The sequence below is a fragment of the Hoplias malabaricus genome, chromosome 16, assembly GCF_029633855.1.
Source record: "Hoplias malabaricus isolate fHopMal1 chromosome 16, fHopMal1.hap1, whole genome shotgun sequence".
NCBI classification, from domain to species: domain Eukaryota; kingdom Metazoa; phylum Chordata; class Actinopteri; order Characiformes; family Erythrinidae; genus Hoplias; species Hoplias malabaricus.
Genome location: NC_089815.1, coordinates 24,486,118 through 24,510,311, shown reverse-complemented (window position 1 = coordinate 24,510,311; position 24,194 = coordinate 24,486,118). Strand labels below are relative to the sequence as shown.

The 24,194-nt window shown below is 41.7% G+C and overlaps 1 protein-coding gene across 1 annotated transcript; it reads left to right on the top strand.

Moving 5' to 3' along the window:
• Positions 1-23,834, top strand: si:ch73-60h1.1 (calcium/calmodulin-dependent protein kinase type IV). Its single transcript, XM_066647833.1, has 11 exons — positions 1-605; positions 6,882-6,960; positions 7,065-7,127; positions 8,451-8,533; positions 9,559-9,631; positions 20,417-20,507; positions 20,657-20,731; positions 20,899-20,974; positions 21,191-21,317; positions 22,123-22,275; positions 22,639-23,834. The coding sequence occupies exons 1-11, from the start codon at positions 499-501 to the stop codon at positions 23,125-23,127; spliced, it is 1,416 nt and encodes a 471-aa protein (XP_066503930.1). The 5' UTR covers positions 1-498; the 3' UTR covers positions 23,128-23,834.
• The last annotated feature ends 360 nt before the right edge of the window (positions 23,835-24,194 follow it).

Below are 24,194 nucleotides of genomic sequence, written 5' to 3'. Positions count from 1 at the left end.
CAACGGCACAGCGTCGGCGCACCGCTGTTTTCTGCTTGTCCTCTCGGCTCCCTGACGTCCGTGAGGTACACCGGGTCAGTTAACCGGGAAACGATAGCGAAAAGAGAGGCTAGCGCGCGCCCGGACACTCGTGGTGTTCTCGCGCGACTGTGTTCAGTGCCTCGGGACCGCTCTTGCGCTGGGAACGGGTGCTGTGGATGCGAGAGGAGCGCGCGATGGGATTGTTTACGCCTCAGCGCGAGGCCTTTCGGAGACTGAAGATGTTGCACTGAAGAGGAGAAGCGCGTGATGTTCTGACTGCGTCTGTCTCGTGCACACTTCACGCAGTCTAGGACCGATAGCGTCAGGGGTTTTATTTATATATTTATTTTGGTCGTTGGTTGGCAGACAACTCTTCCAAAAAGCGGTGCTCCAGATGTGATTCCTCTAGGTTCCTCGAATCTTTGGGACTATTTGGGACATCAACAAGAAGAAAGCGTCGTCTCGAGGAGCTTCACGATGCCGACCTCGCGCTCAGGCTCGAGCTCGGAGGAGTTCTGGGTGGACGGCTCTCGTCGAGATGTTTCTATGGAGGACTTCTACACCATGGGCCCGGAGCTGGGACGGTGAGTGATGGCCATCTTTGGTGTGGTGGCCTGATGTGCTGTGTTTCTGTTCAGGAACGGTCTCCCATTCTGGTTCCAGTTTGGTTTGTAGTTCTTTATCTGGGAATAACATGGGTGTGATGCAGCCTTGTAGCCTAGCAGCTCCTCTCATGCAAAAGTAGTGTCAACAATGACAAATGTACACCCATAAGAGGAGGCTTCTTGTTCTGACTTCTCTACCCTTCTGCATCATGCAGCTGTGGAGAATCCCTCAGAGTGCTTTGATCTGAAATGGTTCATTACAGCGGTGGTAACCTGGAATTAGCCAAACTCTGACACTTTTATCCAGAGCGACATATTATGAGAATCTAGTGTTGGAGTCTTGCCCAAGGACACTCTTGTAGGTACATTATAGTGTGGTAATAGGCAGCACTGTGGCACTCTACATAATGTCACTGCTGCATGGGTTCAGTCCTCTGCCCAGTTCACTGTTAGGGGTTTGTTTTATTCTGACAATGTCTTCATGAGTTTTGTCTTGGTGCTCAGTTTGTTGTTTTTTTTTTGTTTTTTTTTATTGACTGAGAAACTGAGTCCACAAGTGGGAGTGTATGAGTGACTGAGTAAGTGTATGAAACTGTCCACAGGTGCGAGTGAATGGGTGAGTGTGTGAAACTGTCCACAAGTGGGAGTGTATGAGTGACTGAGTAAGTGTATGAAACTGTCCACAGGTGCGAGTGTATGAGTGAATGGGTGAGTGTGTGAAACTGTTCACAGGTGTGAGTGTATGAGTGAATGGGTGAGTGTGTGAAACTGTCCACAGGTGCGAGTGTATGAGTGAATGGGTGAGTGTGTGAAACTGTTCACAGGTGTGAGTGTATGAGTGAATGGGTGAGTGTGTGAAACTGTTCACATGTGCGAGTGTATGAGTGAATGGGTGAGTGTGTGAAACTGTCCACAGGTGCGAGTGTATGAGTGACTGAGTAAGTGTGTGAAACTGTCCACAGGTGCGAGTGTATGAGTGAATGGGTGAGTGTGTGAAACTGTTCACAGGTGTGAGTGTATGAGTGAATGGGTGAGTGTGTGAAACTGTCCACAGGTGCGAGTGTATGAGTGAATGGGTGAGTGTGTGAAACTGTTCACAGGTGTGAGTGTATGAGTGAATGGGTGAGTGTGTGAAACTGTTCACATGTGCGAGTGAATGGGTGAGTGTGTGAAACTGTCCACAGGTGCGAGTGTATGAGTGAATGGGTGAGTGTGTGAAACTGTTCACAGGTGTGAGTGTATGAGTGAATGGGTGAGTGTGTGAAACTGTTCACATGTGCGAGTGTATGAGTGAATGGGTGAGTGTGTGAAACTGTTCACAGGTGTGAGTGTATGAGTGAATGGGTGAGTGTGTGAAACTGTTCACATGTGTGAGTGTATGAGTGAATGGGTGAGTGTGTGAAACTGTTCACAGGTGTGAGTGTATGAGTGAATGGGTGAGTGTGTGAAACTGTTCACAGGTGTGAGTGTATGAGTGAATGGGTGAGTGTGTGAAACTGTTCACAGGTGTGAGTGTATGAGTGAATGGGTGAGTGTGTGAAACTGTTCACATGTGCGAGTGTATGAGTGAATGGGTGAGTGTGTGAAACTGTCCACAGGTGTGAGTGTATGAGTGAATGGGTGAGTGTGTGAAACTGTTCACAGGTGTGAGTGTATGAGTGAATGGGTGAGTGTGTGAAACTGTTCACATGTGCGAGTGTATGAGTGAATGGGTGAGTGTGTGAAACTGTTCACAGGTGTGAGTGTATGAGTGAATGGGTGAGTGTATGATTGACTGGATGAGTGTATGAGTAACTGGGTGAGTGTGTGTATGACTGAGTGAGTGTATGAGTAACTGGGTGAGTGTATGAGTGACTGGGTGAGTGTATGAGTGACTGGGTGAGTGTATGAGTGACTGGGTGAGTGTGTGAGTGACTGGGTGAGTGTATGTATGACTGAGTGAGTGTATGAGTGACTGGGTGAGTGTATGAGTGACTGGGTGAGTGTGTGAGTGACTGGGTGAGTGTATGTAGTAACTGGGTGAGTGTGTGAGTGACTGGGTGAGTGTATGTATGACTGAGTGAGTGTATGAGTAACTGGGTGAGTGTATGAGTGACTGGGTGAGTGTATGAGTGACTGGGTGAGTGTGTGAGTGACTGGGTGAGTGTGTGAGTGACTGGGTAAGTGTATGTAGTAACTGGGTGAGTGTGTGAGTGACTGGGTGAGTGTATGTATGACTGAGTGAGTGTATGAGTAACTGGGTGAGTGTATGAGTAACTGGGTGAGTGTATGAGTGACTGGGTGAGTGTATGAGTGACTGGGTGACTGTGTGAGTGACTGGGTGACTGTGTGAGTGACTGGGTGAGTGTATGAGTGACTGGGTGAGTGTATGAGTAACTGAGTGAGTGTATGTATGACTGAGTGAGTGTATGAGTGACTGGGTGAGTGTATGAGTAACTGGGTGAGTGTATGAGTAACTGGGTGAGTGTGTGAAACTGTCCAGAGATGTGAGTGTGTGAGTGACTGGGTGAGTGTATGAGTGACTGGGTGAGTGTGTGAAACTGTCCAGAGATGTGAGTGACTGGTTGAGTGTATGAGTAACTGGGTGAGTGTGTGAAACTGTCCAGAGATGTGTGTGTGTGAGTGACTGGGTGAGTGTATGAGTGACTGGGTGAGTGTGTGAAACTGTCCAGAGATGTGAGTGTATGAGTAACTGGGTGAGTGTGTGAGTGACTGGGTGAGTGTGTGAAATTGACCAGAGGTTTGACAGGGTGACTGTGTGAAATTATCCCTAGGTCTGAGTGACTGATAAGTGTGTGAAATGCCCTGTAATGTCCAGTTTGTGTTCCCGCCTTTCACCTAGTGATTCCAGGTAGGTTAATCAGGATGAAGTGATTACAAATGACGAATGAATGAATGAATGAATGGTGTTGTAACCCTGTTGAGGAACTGAACTCTTGTGCACAAAGCCAAACGGCTGTAACATTCCCCACTAAACTACATGTGTGGCTGTATACTACACCTCCTCTATTAATGCAGTATGACAGTCGGACAAGACCTTCTCTAAAATGATTATGAAACATTATCTAAATGTTGTGGCCTGATTCACATCCGTTTCATGTAATAACTTTCTCCAAAGGAGCTCTTCGCCTCTTGTAAATTAGTTTGTCTAAAATCGAAGCATTCTGAAATACTTTATGCAACTCATCACAACTGAATTTTTATGTCATTTTTATGCAGTTTCAAGAGGTTCTTCAGTCGTTTACAGAGAACATCCACTGGACCCTAAGGTGGTTCATCTCTGGCATTATTCCATTATTTTTAAGTATGCAGATGTTGTTAGCTGTACATTTTGCGCAGTCTTTGTGGGTGTGCCATCAAAGACATCAAAGCCCCTCCGTAGTCTGTTATGCAAATGCAGTAGCACTGAGAGTGGAGGCAGGAAGAGGTTTAAGATGAGGAGACAGGAACGTGAATGGATTAAAGGGCAAGGGGTGAGGGGATGAGGGTGGACAGAAACTAGGTGATGTGGTTCAATCTTCTGGATTTATTTGTTGTAAATCACCTCTGACCTCAGGAGGCCTGAAACACACATGCCCTTATAATAATGGACTCGGTGCTTTGGTCTCAGTGCCGATGACATTTAAGATTGGAGGAGGCTGGTGGAGGCCGAGGCGCTGAAGTGTTAAAGTTCAATCACGAGGCAGCAGATGGAGTGGTGCCTGAACTCCTTGCGTGTTAAGCCATGTGATCTCATGCAGTCATCCACTGACAATGAAGTGTTAACGATTTCACAGTGCTTAAGAAACCCCTCCAGCACCTCCGCTCACAGCGTTCACATGCAGCTCGACGTGTAAATTTCAGCTTCAGGATTGGAGGGGAAAAAAAAACAAGACTGCTTTAATGAGCTGGGTCTATTCTGGAGCTGTGAAACTTGCAAAGCGTTGTAGTGTTGCACTGTTGAAAGTCTGGCTTTGATTCGAGGTGTGATTACAGTGAGATAGAGGTTGATAGACTGAAACGCTGAAATTCTCAGCATTAAAATGCTACTTTCTAGGGCCCTGTCCACACTTATGCAGGTGTTTCTTAAAATATCAGACTGAACATAGAGTTCTCTCCAATGAAGCATTTCACATGAAACACTCTGAATGATTTGTTTAGACCTCAACAGTTGAATTATGCAAAAATGTTAAAAAAAACCCAACAGATTTCCTCCCTTTAACAAGCCCCTAGAAGCCACAGTATTAGAACTTTCAGTCTTAATACAAACATTCAACATTTTTACAAGCTCATTCATTGTAAGTTTCTATCCTTCTTTAAAACAAAGTTTATTAAAGAACCTTTCTTTGCGAGTCGTTCTTCTACGACAAAATCAAGTATCTTTATTTTTAGAGTGTATGTTGTTCTTAGTAAACCTCATTATACTTCCTTCCAAAAATTGAGCTGTACATAGTCACAGCATCCTCCTCCAGGCGTGTAATGACTACCAAGAGCTTTCTCATGTTTTAGAACTCATAAGTAGGCCATCAGTTTGGAGGAGGAGGCTGGCCTGGTTACCAAGGAGACAACCAGCTCGAATGTGATTGGGCGTGAAGTAGGACTGTATTTGAAGGGAAGCTGGATCAAAGCTGTTTCTTTTTAGCACAGCATCCCAACTCCTTCAGGACGACAGCATGACTTTATTCTTATACATTAGACATTATACTTATACTCTGACATGTTTTAATCTTAGCTTAAAAGGCCCATACCCTTTTCCACATGGCACTTTTAAAAACATGTATGGTTTTCCTCATGAGGGCCATTCATTAGATACATGAAATAAAAACAGCTCCTTAGAGGCTGTTGTGCCTTTTAAGCCTTACATATTTAAACAAGCTCTCTTCTGATTGGCAGCTTTGTGTTTTGTTTTAGTTAAAAAAACAGTTTGATCTGAAGGCTGAACAGACAGATATAAAGATGTAAACGCATGTTATTGTGACATCATAAAAGCAGTGAATTAAAAACAGTTTATTTTGCAGTTGGTTTCCATACAGAGACACAACGCCCTGGGGAATAAATGTCTTTAAGCTTTGAAGTTCTGTCTACATACCACATCAAACACATTTACGCAGGGAAAATGTTTGCATAATATGGTTCTTTCCTAAATGCTAATGCTAATAATATTTTTCATGGTGTTCACTATGTCAGATTAGCGCTATAAATTTGTGTTATGTTTTGGTCAGGAGATGGGCAACATTAAACGTTTGACAAGGACTAATCATCATTCGTGATCTTAAAAGAGTTCAAAGGTCGTTGCGGAGGTGGGTCAAGAAACTGTCAATCCCTCCCTCGGTCATCATCAAGGAACATGTCGTAGGATGTGTCAGACTAGGCGAAAAGGTCCAGAATATTAGAACATGCTAGACTTTTCCTTGGGGTGTAGATGGAAATTGGTTGGATACGACGATATCATGTCAAAATCGGGCTAAATTAATGTAGTGTGATCCCAGCGTAACACCACACTGTTGTTTTATCCTGTCTTTATTAGATAGTGTGTACACAGATTACGATATAAAATGGTGCAGCTGAAATCTTGGCTAGAATCCCTGACAGACTGTACTCTCACATGAGTTGAGTCAGTCTGTCCAATAAAGAGTCTCTGGTGATAAACTCCTGATGAAAGAAAATGACATTCTGGTTGCATCATTCCAAATCACTGTCTACTGCCTGCTTTTATATGTACATCATAGCAGCGGTCACACTCTGAGGTTTTAGAGACACTCTCAGAACTTTATCCCAGGCACCACATCAGCCACAACGAAGCATGTTATATACAATGTTTCAAGACTTTAAAAGATTTTAACAGAAAGATCAAAGCTCTCTTTCATAATGATCGATTTCTGTGTGACCCCCATTATCATGTTGGTTGTTGCACAGTGTAAACGTGTCTTAAAGGGTTGTCGATGAGCTGACTGTTTGGGTCTGGAGTGTTGGGACGAGTGAACACACAGATATAAATAGGGCAGTGTCCAAAAGTTATGGTGTTCTGAAAAACCCAGATAACCCCAGATAACGGATATGTGAGTCACGTCGCTGCAGTCAAACTGGGGCAGAGAGTAGAAGAAGCTCTGGGTGGTTCCACATTGATCCCACATCAGCATCGCATTCAGAAATTCTGCTTTTCTAAGATGCCTTTACACATTTCATTTCTGTCTGAAGCTCCCCTGTCTCCAGCACTGTATCAGGCCTTTTTTATTCGAGCTCTCATTGATTTTTCCTTGTTTGTTTTATCTCCAGAGGGGCTACGTCGGTCGTGTATCGCTGCGAGGAAAAGCAAACAGAGAAGCCTTATGCAGCCAAAGTCCTGAAGAAGACTGTAAGCCAGCTTGTCATTTCAGGAGACATTCAGTACTTGGTGTATGTGCTGAGAGAAAAGTGATGACATATCTAATTGCTTTTATCACTGTCATAATATTACAGATTGACAAGAAAATTGTGAGAACAGAAATCGGAGTGCTGCTTCGCCTGTCCCACCCAAACATCGTAAGAGCTTGTGCATTTTTCTGCTCTAAGAAAATCACATATTAATTATCATTTTTAATGTATCCATCCTTTGTCTTCAGTAATTGCTTTACAGTAATTTCTGCTGGGATAATTTTCAGTCTTAGAAGTTGGTTGCACGTTCTACTTCCTAAAATCCAAATAATCCCAGAGACTTTCGGGTATGTTGAGGTTTGGGCTCTGGGGCGTCCTGTCGATTTTAATGTATATCAGAAATAGACTTGCAGAAGTTTTCATTTTGCGTAATTCCTATTTGCTTCTAAACAGACACATTCCAGTAAAGAAGAAACGTCCCTGGACGTTCAAAATAGGTCTAAAAGTAGTCTGTCCGTCAAGGACATATTTTAAACATCAATGGACGTCCAAAACCCATCTTAATAAGTTAGTTATAAAGTGGTGACCAATCGATAACGTTAGTGGACGTCCAAAACGCGTTTTATACAAGTAATTTATTTCCGGACCAATTAATAACATCAATGGACGTCCAAAATACGTCTAATAGTCGTCTTTTCAATGTCTGTGTTTGGACGTCTTTTCAACTTTCGTTTTCAACCTTAAGAGAACGTTGATTAGACGGCAGTCATTACGCTATTTCTACGTTGAATCAACGGCTAAATGTTTACTGGGATGTACCTTCAGACTCACAGGAGTCCCAAAAATTGATTTAGATCTGACTGAGTCCTGTTTCTTTAAACATGAAAGTTCCAAGTACTCTCCAAGGACTTTCAAGTTTGATAGGAGTTCTCTGCTATTTTTAAAAATAAATTTTCATTGGTTGTGGGATTTTTTTTTTTTTTTTTTTGCCTTTTTTTTCTCAAAGTAAAAGCTAGATTTTCTTAAATCTATTCTCCTTAGAATTATCTAGTGAAATTGTTATAAAAATGCTGTCTCCGGTTTTAAATAAAATATCATTTAAAACTACAGCAGTTGTGAAATTTTAAGGCTGAGCCAAATTGGATGATAGATCAACAGACAGATCTTGCTGTGCTTTGTCCAAGAAAACAGCCAAAATAACATTAGCACTCTTTAATTGCTGTTTAACACAAGCACGTGTATATGCAACACACAGACAGGGGGGTGGACCAAACACATGCGCAGACGTGCAGTCAGAGTGTATGGCTACACAGAGCAACAGACATGAAAATAAATAAGAAACTTGCCAATAACATGTTAGTGATTCAGAACGTCCAGTTGTATCAGGTCTCCTGTGCGCAGTTCTGTTTGCACACTATTACATCATCTCAGGTCAGAATCATATAATACCATTACTTTTGTTATAACCGGATGTTTTTCTTTGGCCCATAGATCCGCCTGAAAGAAATCTTTGAAACGGAAACAGAAATCTCTCTGATTCTGGAGCTGGTGACCGGGGGAGAGCTCTTTGACAGGTGCGTCCTCTCAATGGAAATCCATTCTAGATCCTGGCTTTTATTGACCACATTAAAGGGAACAGCCTATGACCTTTCCAGTTACCCAACCTCCGTTTCCCAGAGATAGGAGATTACAGGGCTGACTTTAAACCACAAGCCCTATGCTTATAGAGAAGTCGATGCAATCTCATGACAAGGTTTAAATCGGTTTGCTAATTCACAGAATGTTTTTTTTAGTATATAAGTGCATTCTCTAGCAAATAAGCATGCAGGACAGGAGGATTACAATATTATATACACAGTAACATACACTATTGAAGATCTGTGTACCAGAAAAGTCTAAAGAACCTTTGATCCAATGGTTTGTGTCAATGGGTTTTTAATAGCCCCATTTTGTAAATGAGATCTGAGTGTGAAGAACGCTTTTAAAGTATAAAAGAGCCCAGTCATAATGTAATACACTGTTTCGCACCAGTTAAAATCTGTTCCTGCAATCCTACAACTGAAGGAGCCAGCAAGGGTTCTTTAGGATTACTTTGTCCAATTCAAGAAACATTCAGGTATCTTTGTTATCAACATCAAACATTTTGAAATGTGTGTGTCATACAATCACCACTAAAACAGAAAAGTCTTTAAAACAATCTCAGCCATCTTTCTTTTTGAGTTCCTCATTATTGAATCGACTGGTTAAGGTTCTCTGGTGGTGATTAGTGACAGAACAACCCGGTGTATTAATCTAAACTGATCGGTGTATTGACCTGAAGGTGCTTTGGATTTTGGAATGTTAGCATTGATTATTGATAAGTGCTAAAACTTAATGAAGTTGGAGGTCTTTCTTTTTTTGGCCAAAATAAACATCTAAATCTATTTTCAGTGAGAGTACTCAATACATATTTGTATTTTATTTACTGCACTGTTGTGTAAAGTGTTCTTTACGTCACAGTTTGGCTTTAATTTGTATGAAAACATTTAAAGACAGTTGTGGTTGAATCAGAGATTTCCTTCGATGTTATTATTGGTCATCGATTGTTTGGTTGTTTCAGGATTGTAGAGAGAGGATACTACAGTGAACGAGATGCTGCTCATGTCATTAAGCAGATTCTGGAAGCTGTGGCGGTAAGGTGTCATATCTTTTTGATGTGAATATTTTATTCACTGTAAAATGGTTTACTCTGTTTGACATAAAAAATATTCCATGTGGTGGCAACTATTTTTGGCTTTATTTGGGTTAAAAATATGTAATTAATTCAAACATCAACTACAAAAATCCCCCTTTTTTGAAGAGTATAACTTATGAAGGTAAAAAAATCTACCATCATAATATTTTCCATCTTTTCACAATACACAACATATCGGCTGGACAATATATACCAAGAGTAGAGTGACACAACGTTTAAAGAAAAAAGGCTGTGAAATATATTTGATATTTGAGTCAGAGTCTAGGGAAATCAAACAGTTTTATTGAATTTACATCCAATCACACGCTTATAACTGTGAAGATAGTTCATATACACCAGTTTTTTCTTTTTATAATGGGTCCAAATAATTGGTCACAACACTTGCTGTTGCTCAGTGATCTAGTGGTGCTTTTCCACTGCACAACCTACACAACTCTACTAGACTCTGCATGGCTCTTTTGCTTTTCCACTGGCCAAATCTGCTACCTGGTCCCTGGAACCGGGTAGGTTTTCAGTCCCAGCTCGCTCTGGGTTCCAACCGTGCTGAGTAGGTACTAAATGGTGACGTGTAAAACCTGCAGAGTGCTGATTGGCCAGAGAGACGTGTCTCACCACGAAATGCAGAGCTCATTCAAATCCAGCACAAACCGCCGCTTGTTAAATCTCTAAAGTTACAGCAGCTTTCACATTTATTTTTATTGGATTCACAACGGCAGCTCGTAACTTTACCTCGAGGTGTTTTGAAGAGGTTCACATGCTCCTTGGGCTGAAGGCCAACGAAAAATTTCCAGTGAAAGCCAAATGTGCAACAAGTAAAGCTGATCTGTGAGAACTGGGGCACAAAGCCGTGTTTAGTCCAAAAAACAAAAACAACACCCGAATACACGAGGAGTAAAAAACGCCCAACTTTACCGCTGCTGTTGTTGTGGTTTTCAAAGCCATCGATTCCTAGAGATGGGGTTTTACATCATCACCGGCTCCATTTCGCGGGGGAACCCTGGCAGTGGGAAAGGGACAAGCTTTAAGCGAGCCGAGCCGTGTCGAGCCGAGTCATGTAGAGCCGGACCCATGCGGTGCAAAAACACCAAATAAGTACTGATATTACCTAGGGTACATTTGGAAAAGTGATTATATTGTAATATATCATGATAATGACATCATCTCAACAAATTACTCACCCCCTACACGTCAGGTGAGAATGAACCACGAGCTGCTTATTAGTTCTGGACTCTCAGTGAGCGAACTGGTATTCTCTGGACAGAAAGTTGAAGGAAACTATCTTGTTGTCACATCAGCCATTTCACACCTCTCAGAACTGAGCGTTCACACCCTGGAAGACTCACAGATGGTGCCGGATATTTCTTTTTTCACTGAAACACTGAATTTTTCCACTAAATGCACTCCACAGGCATGTTGAGACTTGTTTAGAAGCTAATCATATCAGCAGTAAATTGATCCTATTTTTGGGTCTTTGTTCAGTTCTGTATGTTAATGATTAGATGGAGTGTGAGAAATGCTGATTGATTGAACACTTTGCAGTCAATTGATAAACAGCAGCTTATTGAGCTCTATAGATTTTTCCAAGGACAACTTAGTCTACAGATGCTTTTGTAACAAGGACGTATTTACCTACATTGTGTATGTATTTAATACAGTTACTGGACACATTTCAATATGCCATTATTGTGTTGGTTTTAATGCAAATCTATTTAAATGAAACAATAAAATGTGCTGTAAAATTTGTGGAGACCAAATGGCCAATTTCTGATGTAATACTTCAGCTTATAAACAGTCCTTGTACGTTAGAATATACAGAAATATGAACTATATCACACTACTTTTTTTTTTGAACAAGGGCACACAGGCCATTCTTAATCTATATGTGTACAGTTTCTGACTCTCGTCTTTCTGTTGCTGGACAATGTGTCAGCCTCCCTCTACTACATTCACCATTGTTCAGTTTCTGAGCAGCAGACCACAGTTCTCCAGTTATTATTTAGGTGTCGGCTCATTCTCAGTACATTATTTATAATAACGTGGCAGTGGCACGGATTTGTGTGTGCATATATATATATATGTGTGTGTGTGTGTGTGTGTGTACAAGTGTATGAAAGGCAGTGGTATAACTTAACTTTCATATGTCATTGTCACAGATATGCTGAAATTGATTTGTCACTGAAAACTAAGTGCAGTTCTCTGGCCAGTAACTGGCCAACTGATTGAGGGCTAAAGGATGACTATTATAAACTATGCATGGCATCAAATGGACATATTCATTTCTTCATTTAAATGATTTGTCCATTCGTCTTTCAGTTCAATTTGTATACTCAGTTTGCTCAGGTGCTTTTATAATGTTATATTATAATTAATTAAATTAAATATATATATTACTTCTACTAATACTATGAGTAATGATTAACTTGAATAAATAACTTGAATAAATTTTTAACTACAGTCTGTATATATATAATATCTTTCCCTGTAAATAGGTTGAAATAGGACACTGTGTGTAAAATGCTGTGACTCAGTGTTGAGCTGCTAGGGAGCAATGAGAATACGTTTTTTTCAATTTATACCATATGCTATGAAAAAGGGACAGAGAAGATGGTTTGAATTGGGGTAAAATATTGATTTCTCTCATCTAAACAAAATACTTCATTGTGGTTTGCATAATGTCTTTCAAGTGATTTCTTTGGTTTGAAACCAGCTGAATCTTTCAGTTGTTCTCAACATGAATGAAATTTTTATGGAAGACTGGCACACTGTGTGTTACAGTGTATTTACTAATTTATCTAGGCTGAATGTTAGAGAGTGCACTGCCTGTCTGTTTCAGTTCATGTTTTGTTGCAAATTTAATTGGTCCAGGGCTGGAGGCTTCTATTACTGTATTACTGTATAATCCCAGTCAAGCTCTTTCAAAGTTGTACATAGCCCAAAGACATACAGCTTGAGAGAGAGAGAGAGAGATTTTGCATTCAACTAATTTCTAATGTGGCAAGGCAGAAGATCATGTTTTTTTCTGTAGTCACATGCAAAGCCAAAGGACATTTTATTTCTGAGTAAAGACAATAATATCTTTCCCATTTTGTTTCCCATTCACAGGGTTTTTGTTTGTTTTGTTTTTTTAAACATACTGTGGCCTGGTCAAAACTGTTTTTTTTTTTTTTCTGGGGTTCTGGGGTTCAATCCCCATCTCAGGTAACTGTCTGTGAGTGTTTGATGTGTTCTCTCTGTGTCTACTTGGGTTTCCTCCACGTCCACTGTTTTTGGACTGCCGCTCGGTCCTGAGCGTGTTACTGCCTCATGCAGTGATTCTAGGTAATCTCTGGACCCACCGCAAACCTGAGAATAATGAAGCAGTTACAGAAATGAAGGAATGAATGAATTTAAATACACCATATTTAAAATGGCCTTCATAAGGACAAATATTTTCAAGTAGATAGTCAACAAAATATGTAACAACTCCTGCTATCAAGTTTCAGTGTAGGTTATGATTCATGCGGCATCCTGAGGGAACTCCTAAAGCTCTTTTTACGCAGCAGAGTTTGGTTGTTTCCCGGTTTCATGTCATGGAAAAAAACAGTGGTCATTTTTAAGCAGCGGATTAGTGTTACACCATTCGCTGGGACGATGAGCAGAGGTTTTGCTGCAGCGCTGAGCCGAGCTGAGCTTAGAGAACAGGGCTGGAGATGCGAGGGGATGTGGGGCAGACTCTTGTTGTCAGGCTGAGAGGATATGCGTGGACCACTGCAATGTGAAATAATCCTCTCAGAGAGAGAAAGAGAGAGAGAGAGAAAGAGAAAGCCGCTACAGTTTCCCCTTCCATTTTAATCTCCTGACCAGGAGGAATCTGTGCTGTTATGTAAGAGCTTGGGAGTAGAGTGCATGGCTGGGACAGCGGAGGAGCGTGGTGGTGGCCATATGCGTGTCTTTGTGTGTAGAGCATTACTCAAAGCTGTGTACGTGTGAGTGCGGGCGCACGAATATGTGTGCTGGATGCATTTAATCCATTTTTCCTGACATTTTAATCCCTGATGTGGTCATACACGCTTGGGAAACATTGTGACAGACTTCCTCAGTTTGAGTAGATTGCTTTGGCTAAATTGAAGCGTCTTGTTTTACCAAAATTGCACATTGAACTGAAAATGGACTTAGCACATTGCTGACTATAACACTGCTGTACCTATGTGTGACAGTGATATTGTGAGCTGTGATAGTGTTTGTCATATCCTGATTTGCAGAAATGTTATTCTGGCTGATGACATTTAATTATTTAATCTTTAATGTGGTATTTGTTTCATTATTTTGTATTTGGCTTCAGTTTTTGTTACCACATTCATTCATTATCTGTAAACCTGGAATCATTGGGCACAAGGCAGGATCATACCCTGGAGGGGGCGCCAGTCCTTCACAGGGCAACACACTCACACTCATACATTCACTCACACACTCACTCCTACGGACACTTTTGAGTCGCCAATGCACCTACCAACGTGTGTTTTTGGACTATGGGAGGAAACCGGAGCACCCGGAGGAAACCCATGCAGACACAGGGAGAACACACCACACTCCTCACAGACAGTCACCCGGAGCAAACCCATGCAGACACATGGAGAACACACCACACTCCTCACAGACAGTCACCCGGAGGAAACCCACGCAGACACAGGGAGAACACACCACACTCCTCACAGACAGTCACCCGGAGGAAACCCACACAGACACAGAGAGAACACACCACACTCCTCACAGACAGTCACCCGGAGGAAACCCATACGGACACATGGAGAACACACCACACTCCTCACAGACAGTCACCCGGAGGAAACCCACACAGACACAGGGAGAACACATCACACTCCTCACAGACAGTCACCCTGAGTGGGAATCGAACCCACAACCTCCAGGTCCCTGGAGCTGTGTGACTGTGACACTACCTGCTGCACCACCCATTCATTTTCATTTTCTGATCATTTTCAGAGCTTTTGCCATACTCTGGCACCATTAGATTAATCAAACTCCCACCTACTATTTTTATCATCACTCCAATGCCTTGTGAAAGAAAAGCAATGTGATAGATACTCTGGATCCATTAAATTAGACAGGCGCAGGCTTGATATCTGCCCTGCTGAGTCTAAACACCTATTAAATAGAAGGTTTTAAACAATGCGAAGTAGGGTAAAGATAGGACTACAGTGCCATTTCTTAAGCTCTGGAGCACCAGTGAACTATAGGAGAGCCACTGTTCAAAAGAAACCTTGGAACATTGTTGAGGAAATGGCTGACATACCCAAAGTCCTCCAAGAGCAAAATGAAACAACATGTAACACACAGCGCTCCACACTCTCCTCAGATCCAAATTACAAGAGCAAATCCATCTCTGAATGATTCAAAATTAGGAAAAATAACTAAACAAGCTGTTGCAGTGGTCTAGTCAATGTCCTCATGTGATCTCTATTGAAAAGATGTGTGGCAGGACTTTAAAAGGGCATGTCTGCTCTAAGGCCCTCTGCTGAAGCTGAATTAAAGCAATTCTGTAGGAAGGGTGGGCAGAAAAAGATAACGTACATGGTTTTGTTTCCACAGCAAAGACTTCACTGCACATTTATCTGTATAGAAAGAAGCAGACATACGTCTACTCTTATTAAATACAGTTTAACCAACTGAGTAAATAAGACATGCGCTCAGTTATGAAGATTGATTCTGTACACATTTGTCAGGAACGCTAAGTGTGTAAGTGACTCATTTTTAACCTTCTCACTTAGACTGCTGTGAAATGATGAGTCCTTAGCTTAGAGGGAATGTTCATTGTCAGATATCTCTGAGCAGTGCTGATTGTAAAGTGTCCTAGGGTATCTAGAAAGGTGCTATATAAGTGTGACAGTAAATTTTCACTTGTTTCACTGTGTATAAGTGTATAACTCTTGACTAACTGAGGTCGCTGGTCTTGAAATGAATGGAGTTTAATGCGGAGTATAGGATGCACACATTCTTTGTTCCCCTAACATTACATACCCCAGTGCACCGCACATTCACCGATGTTAAATCTACAATATCAGTGTTAATTTAACACCGTGGTTGTTAAAATTTAACATTCTTCAACACTCTCAGTGCTAATTTATCACTGGCAAATATGTTGTCTATTGCTGAGCCGTGTTAAAGCAAAAACATCTGTCTTGTGCCTCCACAAGCCAACTTAATTAACACAGCTGGACTCTGCGTGAGTCACACCTGCACTTTACCTCAAAGCTCAGAGATGCTCATGCCCTACTAATGCACCATGACTGTGATTTATAACCAGCTGGAACCTCAAAAAAACTCTAGAGGAAAGAGAAAGTTCTAAAGGTTCAATAGAGGCTCATTAATCATCCTTTCACAAGAGTTCATTAATGGCTGGATTTCACATGAACAATACATAACGACCGAAGTAAAAGCTTTTTAAAAATATTCTACTTTTTTGTATTTTGTTTTTTAAACTTGACCACTAAAGAGATGGAAGAGTATTTGTAAATTATCTTTTTCCTGATTGACTGGTGGTATCCACCACGGCTGTGACTGGGTTTCATATGAGGAGCAGGAGGCCTTACCATTGTGCATATTGTTTATGTACAATAGTAATGCAAAAAGGTTTATGTACATTCTGAAAGGGACATGTCTATAAAAGGATATAAAAAAATCTCAGTGTATTTGCACATTATTGTGAGTATCTGGAGTTCACCAAATAGTTTTTTATGACTTTCATAAGTCTGATAACATGGAATAAACAAGTCGTTCTGATTTTTTTCTGCGTCTTCTGAAGGGTGCAGACACTTTTAAATGGTTTACCCTCCTCGTATGAGTCTCTCCAATCACAGCACTGGACCCACATTTAAGCCAAATCAACAAAGAACCAACTGAAAATGACTAAAATCCAGAATGCCTGCTCCTCCCTCTCGAGATCTTGCGCTGAACTGAGCTGTGGCTCACTTTCATTTAAAGGCTAAGCACCACTTAATGGACCTCCATGAATATTTCACATTATTTTAGTTACTGACATATATAAGTATGAATTAAATTGAAAATAGCAGTTTAATTTGCTTTAAAACGGACAGTTTTATTAAATTGATGGAAAAACCCGAGTTCGCTACGGAAATTCTTGAACGCAACCGTGACGTCACTGGTGGACAACAGCTGAACAACGCCGCGGTAAAACACCGTTATGACTGACTGTTATGACAGTATCTAGCTAAATAACCAACATTATTCATGACAATAGCCTAGCAATAAGCTAAACTCACATTTAGAGGTACCGTTATTCTTGTAAATGTGATCGAAGTCGAACTCGAATTCATCCGACACTATAAACCTCCGTAATGCAGCTACGTAGCCGAGTATAATCTTATAAAGTTTAGCAAGTCAAGCTAACGTTAACTAACACCAACTAAAACAGGCGAAGTGAGTGTCCTTACCCTGTTTACCTCCATGTTACAGAGGCTCTTGAACACCTTTCGTTGGTGTCCTTACATGCCCATATTGTTGGAAAAGCGCCAGTGAAATGAGCTACAGATAACGGAGTGAGCGGACGGTCCTTTCCAAAGTGCCCATTTAAAGTTGACAAATTGAGTCCATTTTCTGGATATTTTGGGATCTTTGGGCCATTTGTGCACAGATGTCCCACTGTACATTGAACGATTGCAGCCAAAAACAACACACCTTTCCCTCATTTTGCATTAAATTAAGTGCAACTTCTAGAGTTGTTGTCCACCATCTACGTCACAGGCAAGACGCCTATTAGAGTTTCCCAACACCGTTGGGGGGGGGGACAACGGTCTTTTAAACCTTATTCCTTGAATTAGTAAGAAATAACATGTTTTCTGACTATCAATAAACACAAGTTAGGAACTCAGATTCCACTGTATTTATTTGTTTGACACTTCCATAGAGCTGGTGCTTAGCCTTTAAAGGAACAGGTGCTGAAACCAGACAGTCTGTTATTCTGTTGTTTGATCCTTGTGATATTTTGACTAAGCATGTGCCAGTAGTTTCATTAAGACCGCAGAACTGTGAAAACATGGAAAATTGAGATAAATCTCCTTTAAACAACTACATTTGGATCACAGTTTGTGAGTTATGAATTTGCAGCCCACCACACAGCCTTATTTCAGTCAACACTTCCAAAAAAAACAGAGCAGCAGGCGCTGAGGCCCAACAAAGTGTGAGGAGATGGCAGTGGTCTGGCTCAGCAGGGTTGCAGTAAATATTGTGACTGTCTCAGAGGCTGCATGTAACATGTAAAGGTGTGGAGTGGGCCACGGAGCTTTAGGGGGCTCAGTGTGTGACGGCTCCACTGCTGTGTTAATGAGCTGGCAGCGTTCAGCTCACACTTAATCCGGACATCAGAGGGCCGAGGCTGCTCGCTGGATTACACACTCAGATTCAATCACACGCAAGTGCACACACACACAAACATTGTCGGTGCAGTACATAATCAGAATTAAGACACAGTTGAATAAACTAATGAGTGAAATCGAAACAGCAGATCACCTATTAGCACAGCTCTGCCAAATGAGACAAAAACACAGAGATATGGAGTGCTACAGCAGGGCTCGAGCTGCACAGAAGAAAGCCCATCTGTTGCTGCTCTTTCAGACCAAGGCAGGCATTTACAGTTTCAATTAATCTGGCCAGCCCATGGCCTGATTGAGTAAAATCCCATAGGTTCCAGTACAGTTCTGCCTGCTTTGTGCTCTAGTCTATTCACGGAAACAGATCTCCTGAAATAATGAAGGATTAATGCACTCCAGCACTCATTAGGCCGCAGCTGATACTGCACATTTCTTAGACGCTATACTGCAGACTTTGACTTGCTCTCATGAAACATTGGCAGGAATTATAATGAGCAAGCTGCCCATTATAAAACACATTTGCACAAACCAAACTACATTCTAACTAGTGTCATTTGCATTTACAGAGACATTTTCACTGAATAGGCCTTTGTCCAAAATGGCTTCCTATTCACTGATTATAATAGCACTAGAAACACAGGTGAATTTGGACACTTCCTTTGTTGGTTGCTTAGTAACAAAGAAACTACAAATTACGAATTCTTAGTTGGAAATTGTAGTGTAATCACACACAAATATAATTTTAGGATTTGGACATTCAGAGAACATTTTAAAAAGGCAACCATTTTGAAAGAGCCTGGGTCAGTTACACATGGGTGCATTTTGTAGTTCAGCAATTACACACTGTAACCCATCTGATGCTTTGAATACTTTGTATGCCCACTTTCACAACATTCTTCAGTGGTTAGGACACCCGCAATCCAGCATTATCCAGCACAGAGAAGGTATTATTTGGGTGCCGAATCATTCTCAGCCCTGCAGTGACACATATGTGGTAGTAATATGTTAATATGTTGTGCTTATACCAATGGGTCAGACACAGCAGTGCTGATGGAGTATTAAATGCAACATGTATTCATCCATCCATTATCTGTAACCGCTTATCCAATTCTAGGGTCGCGGGGGGTCCAGAGCCTACCTGGAATCATTGGGCGCAAGGCGGGAATACACCCTGGAGGGGGCGCCAGTCCTTCACAGGGCAACACAGACACACGCACATTCACTCACACACTCAGACACTTTCAAGTCGCCAATCCACCTGCAACGTGTGTTTTTGGACTGTGGGAGGAAACCGGAGCACCCGGAGGAAACCCACGCGGACACGGGGAGAACACACCAACTCCTCACAGACAGTCACCCGGAGCGGGAATCGAACCCACAACCTCCAGGCCCCTGGAGCTGTGTGACTGCGACACCTACCTGCTGCGCCACCGTGCCGCCACATGTATTCATGTAATCAAAAAATTTTTTTTTTTTTTTTTTTTTTTTAATGTTTCCTCACCATTTGCTAGCTCTCCAGTGTGTTTGTGTTGGAAACTGATCAGATAGATAGATAGATAGATAGATAGATAGATAGATAGATAGACTTTATTGTCATTGTACAATGAAATTGAGCAGCAATCCTTAAAGTGCTTAAACAAACAAAAACATCTGATGTGTTTATGAAGCCCCAGGGTCAGTAAATGAGTAAAAAAAAAAACCTAAATGTTAGCCTTTCTGTCTCTCTCTCTCTCTCTCTCTCTCTCTCTCTCTCTCTGCTCATGGGAGAGAAAAGGCATCTGTTGTTTATTTGTAGAAAACAGAGAGAACTCCATACATTAAAAAGCATGAACCGAGATGAGGATATTGTTTATTCCTGCTCCATAGGTAGGAAATACTGACTAATTTTTGCTGTTTCAGATCATTTAAGGTGGAAATGTCTCCAAACTCGTGAGATGGCTAACTGCATTAGGAAATGCAAAATGGCTACAAAACTAAACAACTCGTGTTACAAATGAGTTTCCACTTTAAAAGACATGGAGATCCTGAACGTAAACAACCCAGAGAGAGTTTGGTCTCCCCACAATCGTAGACATCCCGTTTAAGTTGGACCAACAAGGTGGCTTTGTCTAACACAGTGGCCAGCAACTGAGCAGAGATTTTAAACTCCAGCAGCACGGTCGTATCCATTTTTTACCAGCTCAAGCACACTAACACACCACCAATAAGTGATGATCTCTAACCTGATGGCAAAATAGTGGATATGTGGAATAAACTTTAACGTACATTGAATTAATCTGACGTAAAGGCTGGTTGATAGCTGATGTATTAAAGCTATTGCTTTCTTTTCTATGTTGCAGTACCTACATGAGAATGGAGTAGTTCACAGAGACCTCAAACCAGAGAACCTCTTATACGCTGATCTGTCTATAGATGCGCCCCTCAAGATAGGTAAGCACTTACAAAACAGAGAGCTTTGAGTTCTTTAATATTTAACATGTGAGGCAAATAACACAGTGGACTAGTTCTGAATGAAATAAGGAATGGTAGCAGACGTACTTGTGTAAACTTCTTTTATTTTATTTGGGACTTGTTCACAGCGGACTTTGGGCTCTCCAAAATTATTGATGAACAGGTGACAATGAAAACTGTGTGTGGCACTCCTGGATACTGTGGTAAGTTTGTTCTGATGTAAGCCCGGTGTGCCAGTATGTGATTCTGGTTCATTTTCATTGAGTAGAACATTTTGGATCAATATTTTTGGTATTATTTTACTTTATGATATTTCACTGATGAATATTTCTACATGTAAGGATCTAATTAAAGTTTTCTCTTCTGTCAGCTCCTGAAATTCTCAGAGGTAACGCTTATGGCCCAGAGGTGGACATGTGGTCTGTGGGAGTCATCCTTTACATATTGTGAGTAAACATGTAAACAGGCTTGGTTAACACAAAGTCATTTTCTGTCAAAACACTCTCTTTGTCAGTGGGTTTCAGAGAGGGCTTTTTAATCGGTTTTCTTCCCCCTCTGCGCTGGCTGTAACTCAGCTTTCATCCTTTGAGAGAAAGCCTCTCGTCCAGATCCAAAAATGACATTTGCTCTCGGATCTGCCTTTCTTCTGTCTCCTCCCCCAGGCTGTGTGGGTTTGAACCATTTTTCGATCCGAGGGGGGACCAGTACATGTACAGCCGCATCCTCAACTGCGACTATGAGTTTGTCTCCCCCTGGTGGGATGAGGTTTCCCTCAATGCAAAGGATCTGGTGAGTTCTCTCTGTGCCAAGTTCTATTTCATGCACAAAACAGAAAGTGGGAGCTTCAGTATGAGCTGCATGGCTTCTGATTCATTTAAACTCAAGTGAACCGATTTAGCTCTGTAAAGAGTAGTTTTCAACATTGGTCCAAATGTAGTCTGTATTTTGCTTCTTTAATTTGAAACGCGGGCAGCATGGTGGTGCAGCAGATAGTGTCACAGTCACACAGCTCCAGGGACCTGGAGGTTGTGGGTTCGATTCCCGCTCCGGGTGACTGTTTGTGAGGAGTGTGGTGTGTTCTCCCTGTGTCTGCATGGGTTTCCTCCGGGTGCTCCAGTTTCCTCCCACAGTCCAAAAACACACGTTGGTAGGTGGATTGGTGACTCAAAAGTGTCCGTAGGTATGGGTGAGTGTGTGTGTGTTGCCCTGTGAAGGACTAGCGCCCCCTCCAGGGTGTATTCCCGCCTTGCGCCCAATGATTCCAGGTAGGCTCTGGACCCACCGCGACCCTGAACTGGATAAGCGCTTACAGATAACGAATGAATTTGAAACTCAAGCTGTGATGCTAATAAAGCTAACAAATAATAGAGGTGTTTACCTTCCAAACAAAAGTAAGGACAATTTAGATTGACACACTTTAACTGTATAATAAACCATTGTCCCTCTTTGTAGATGATAGGTTGACATCAGATATCAGGAACAACATAAACAAACCTGTCAGGGATTTTGGACTCCAGTGCAAGGCCAAAGAAACATATTTTCCCTTGACAAACATTTTAATTTGCCCTTATGTCTATCATATGTATGCTCACAGGTCAGTAAGTTGATAGTGCTGGACCCTAATAAGCGTCTGAGTGTACAGCAGGCACTGGAGCACCCATGGGTTCTTGGCAAAGCAGCACGCTTCTCCCACATGGACACCACACAGAGGAAACTGCAGGAGTTCAACGCTCGTCGCAAACTTAAGGTAAGCTAAATTGCAGTTTTTTTCCTTTGTGGTCAAGCTAAAATAAACACAGGACTGGTCTGATTTCATTGAGGCGAAACCTGAATGGATAGGGAGTGGGGTGTAGAAACACACCAGTAACAACCAATAAAAGTGTACATAGCCTGATATTTCTACTGGCCTGGTCATCTCTTTACAACCAGCCAAAATATCAGTTTCCGGCTGTACTAAAGATCAGATCATGTTATTAGTGTTTTCTAATAATTAGTGTTTTCTGCATTGTCACAAACCATTTAAGCACCACCACATTTACATTCAGCCTACAACTTAGTCCATCCATCCTCACTGATACATGAACTTATCACTTTAACTTTCTTCCTGCAGGCTGCTATGAAGGCAGTGGTGGCCACCAGCCGCATGCACGAAAGCTCCAAGAGACGGACTGACAGCTGCGAGATTCCAAACTCAGACAAGCCCTCACCACAGACTGGCCCACGGAGAGATGCCTCCATGGACACCTCGGGGAAGCCGATAACTGCTGAAGAAAGCGCTGAAAAGGATGACAAGAAGGCAGAGCCACTGCTTACCCCAAGCCCCCCCAGCCTAGCCCCCAACAGCCCCAAAGTACCCATCCTACAACCGGTTCCCATTCCCAGCCGACCGCCCCTGAAAGCAGATGGGCTCAGACAGACCTCCGTCCTGCCCAAAGCACCGGTGGTTCGGCCCAGGGTGCCAAAAAAGAGCTGCTCCGTGGATCCTGGGGGCAAAAGCGGACCCTCACCCGTCCTGACTACCCCACCCAGCCCCAAGAACATCAGCAATGGCTTTATCGCTGGGGTAGAGACTGGGAACAGCACAGCAGAATGTCAGTGAATGCATATGAAGGAAAGACCTATAGTTCGATGGCACAAACTGTGGGTAGAAGCTGATAAATTAACATATGAAAGTTAAGAAAATTTAAAAAAGGAAAGAAAATTGAAGAGTCAAGGCCTAAAAACAATGCTGGGACTTTTGTTTGTTTTCTTTTGGTTCATTTTTCCTGTCTGAAATTTTAATACTGAACTTTTGGATATGTATCCCTGAGATATGAACTGTTTATGAGAAAAAAAATCTTTAGGGAAAGCTCTCAAACTTCCCCACAGCACTAAATACTAGTAATGTTCAAAACACCAAAATTAGTTCATTTGCATCGCATGCCAATGCTTATGTACATGAGAGTTACTTTCTGTATTTTTGCTATCATATACAAACAAACATATAGACTATATTGCTCATGCTTATTTTTCTCTTTATATAACACTGAGATAGAAAGGACAATGTGGTTGTGAAATTAATATTGTGAATTGTTTTTCAATGATTGCTACAAAGACCTAAGGTTTGTAACTGTAAATATTCTTTTCAAATAGACATATATATATAAATATTTTATTTTCCTCATAATCACCCCACCCCCTTCCTATTTATCCCATTACATTTATATATTTTGAGAAGAAAAGCTGATTTAATGCTCAACCAATTGGAATGGAGACCATCTGCGTGGTGATGAAGAATAACATGTTATCAGTAACATCATATCATTACGTGCAGCTGAACGAGTGTATTTCTGTCCCAAGGGAATAACAGAATGAACAGAACTGGAGTCATTCCACATCACCACATAGATGTCAACAGGCCCCTTTTCTTTTGCTACATTTACCCTTAACCATTTCCATGCGCAGTCATAAAGCAGTGTGGAATGGTAGAATGTTAAAAATAAAAACAACGATGAGTTAATATTTAAAACAGCAACTTATGTATGCTAAGCTGAATGCTCTACCCATGTTTCTGCTACTTCTTGCTGATCTGAGATGAGGAGATGCACACTGCTCTCCTTCCAGACATACGTCTTTCAACCACACTTTCTACCTCTTTTCTGAACAGGGGCTTCCAACCTCTTCAAG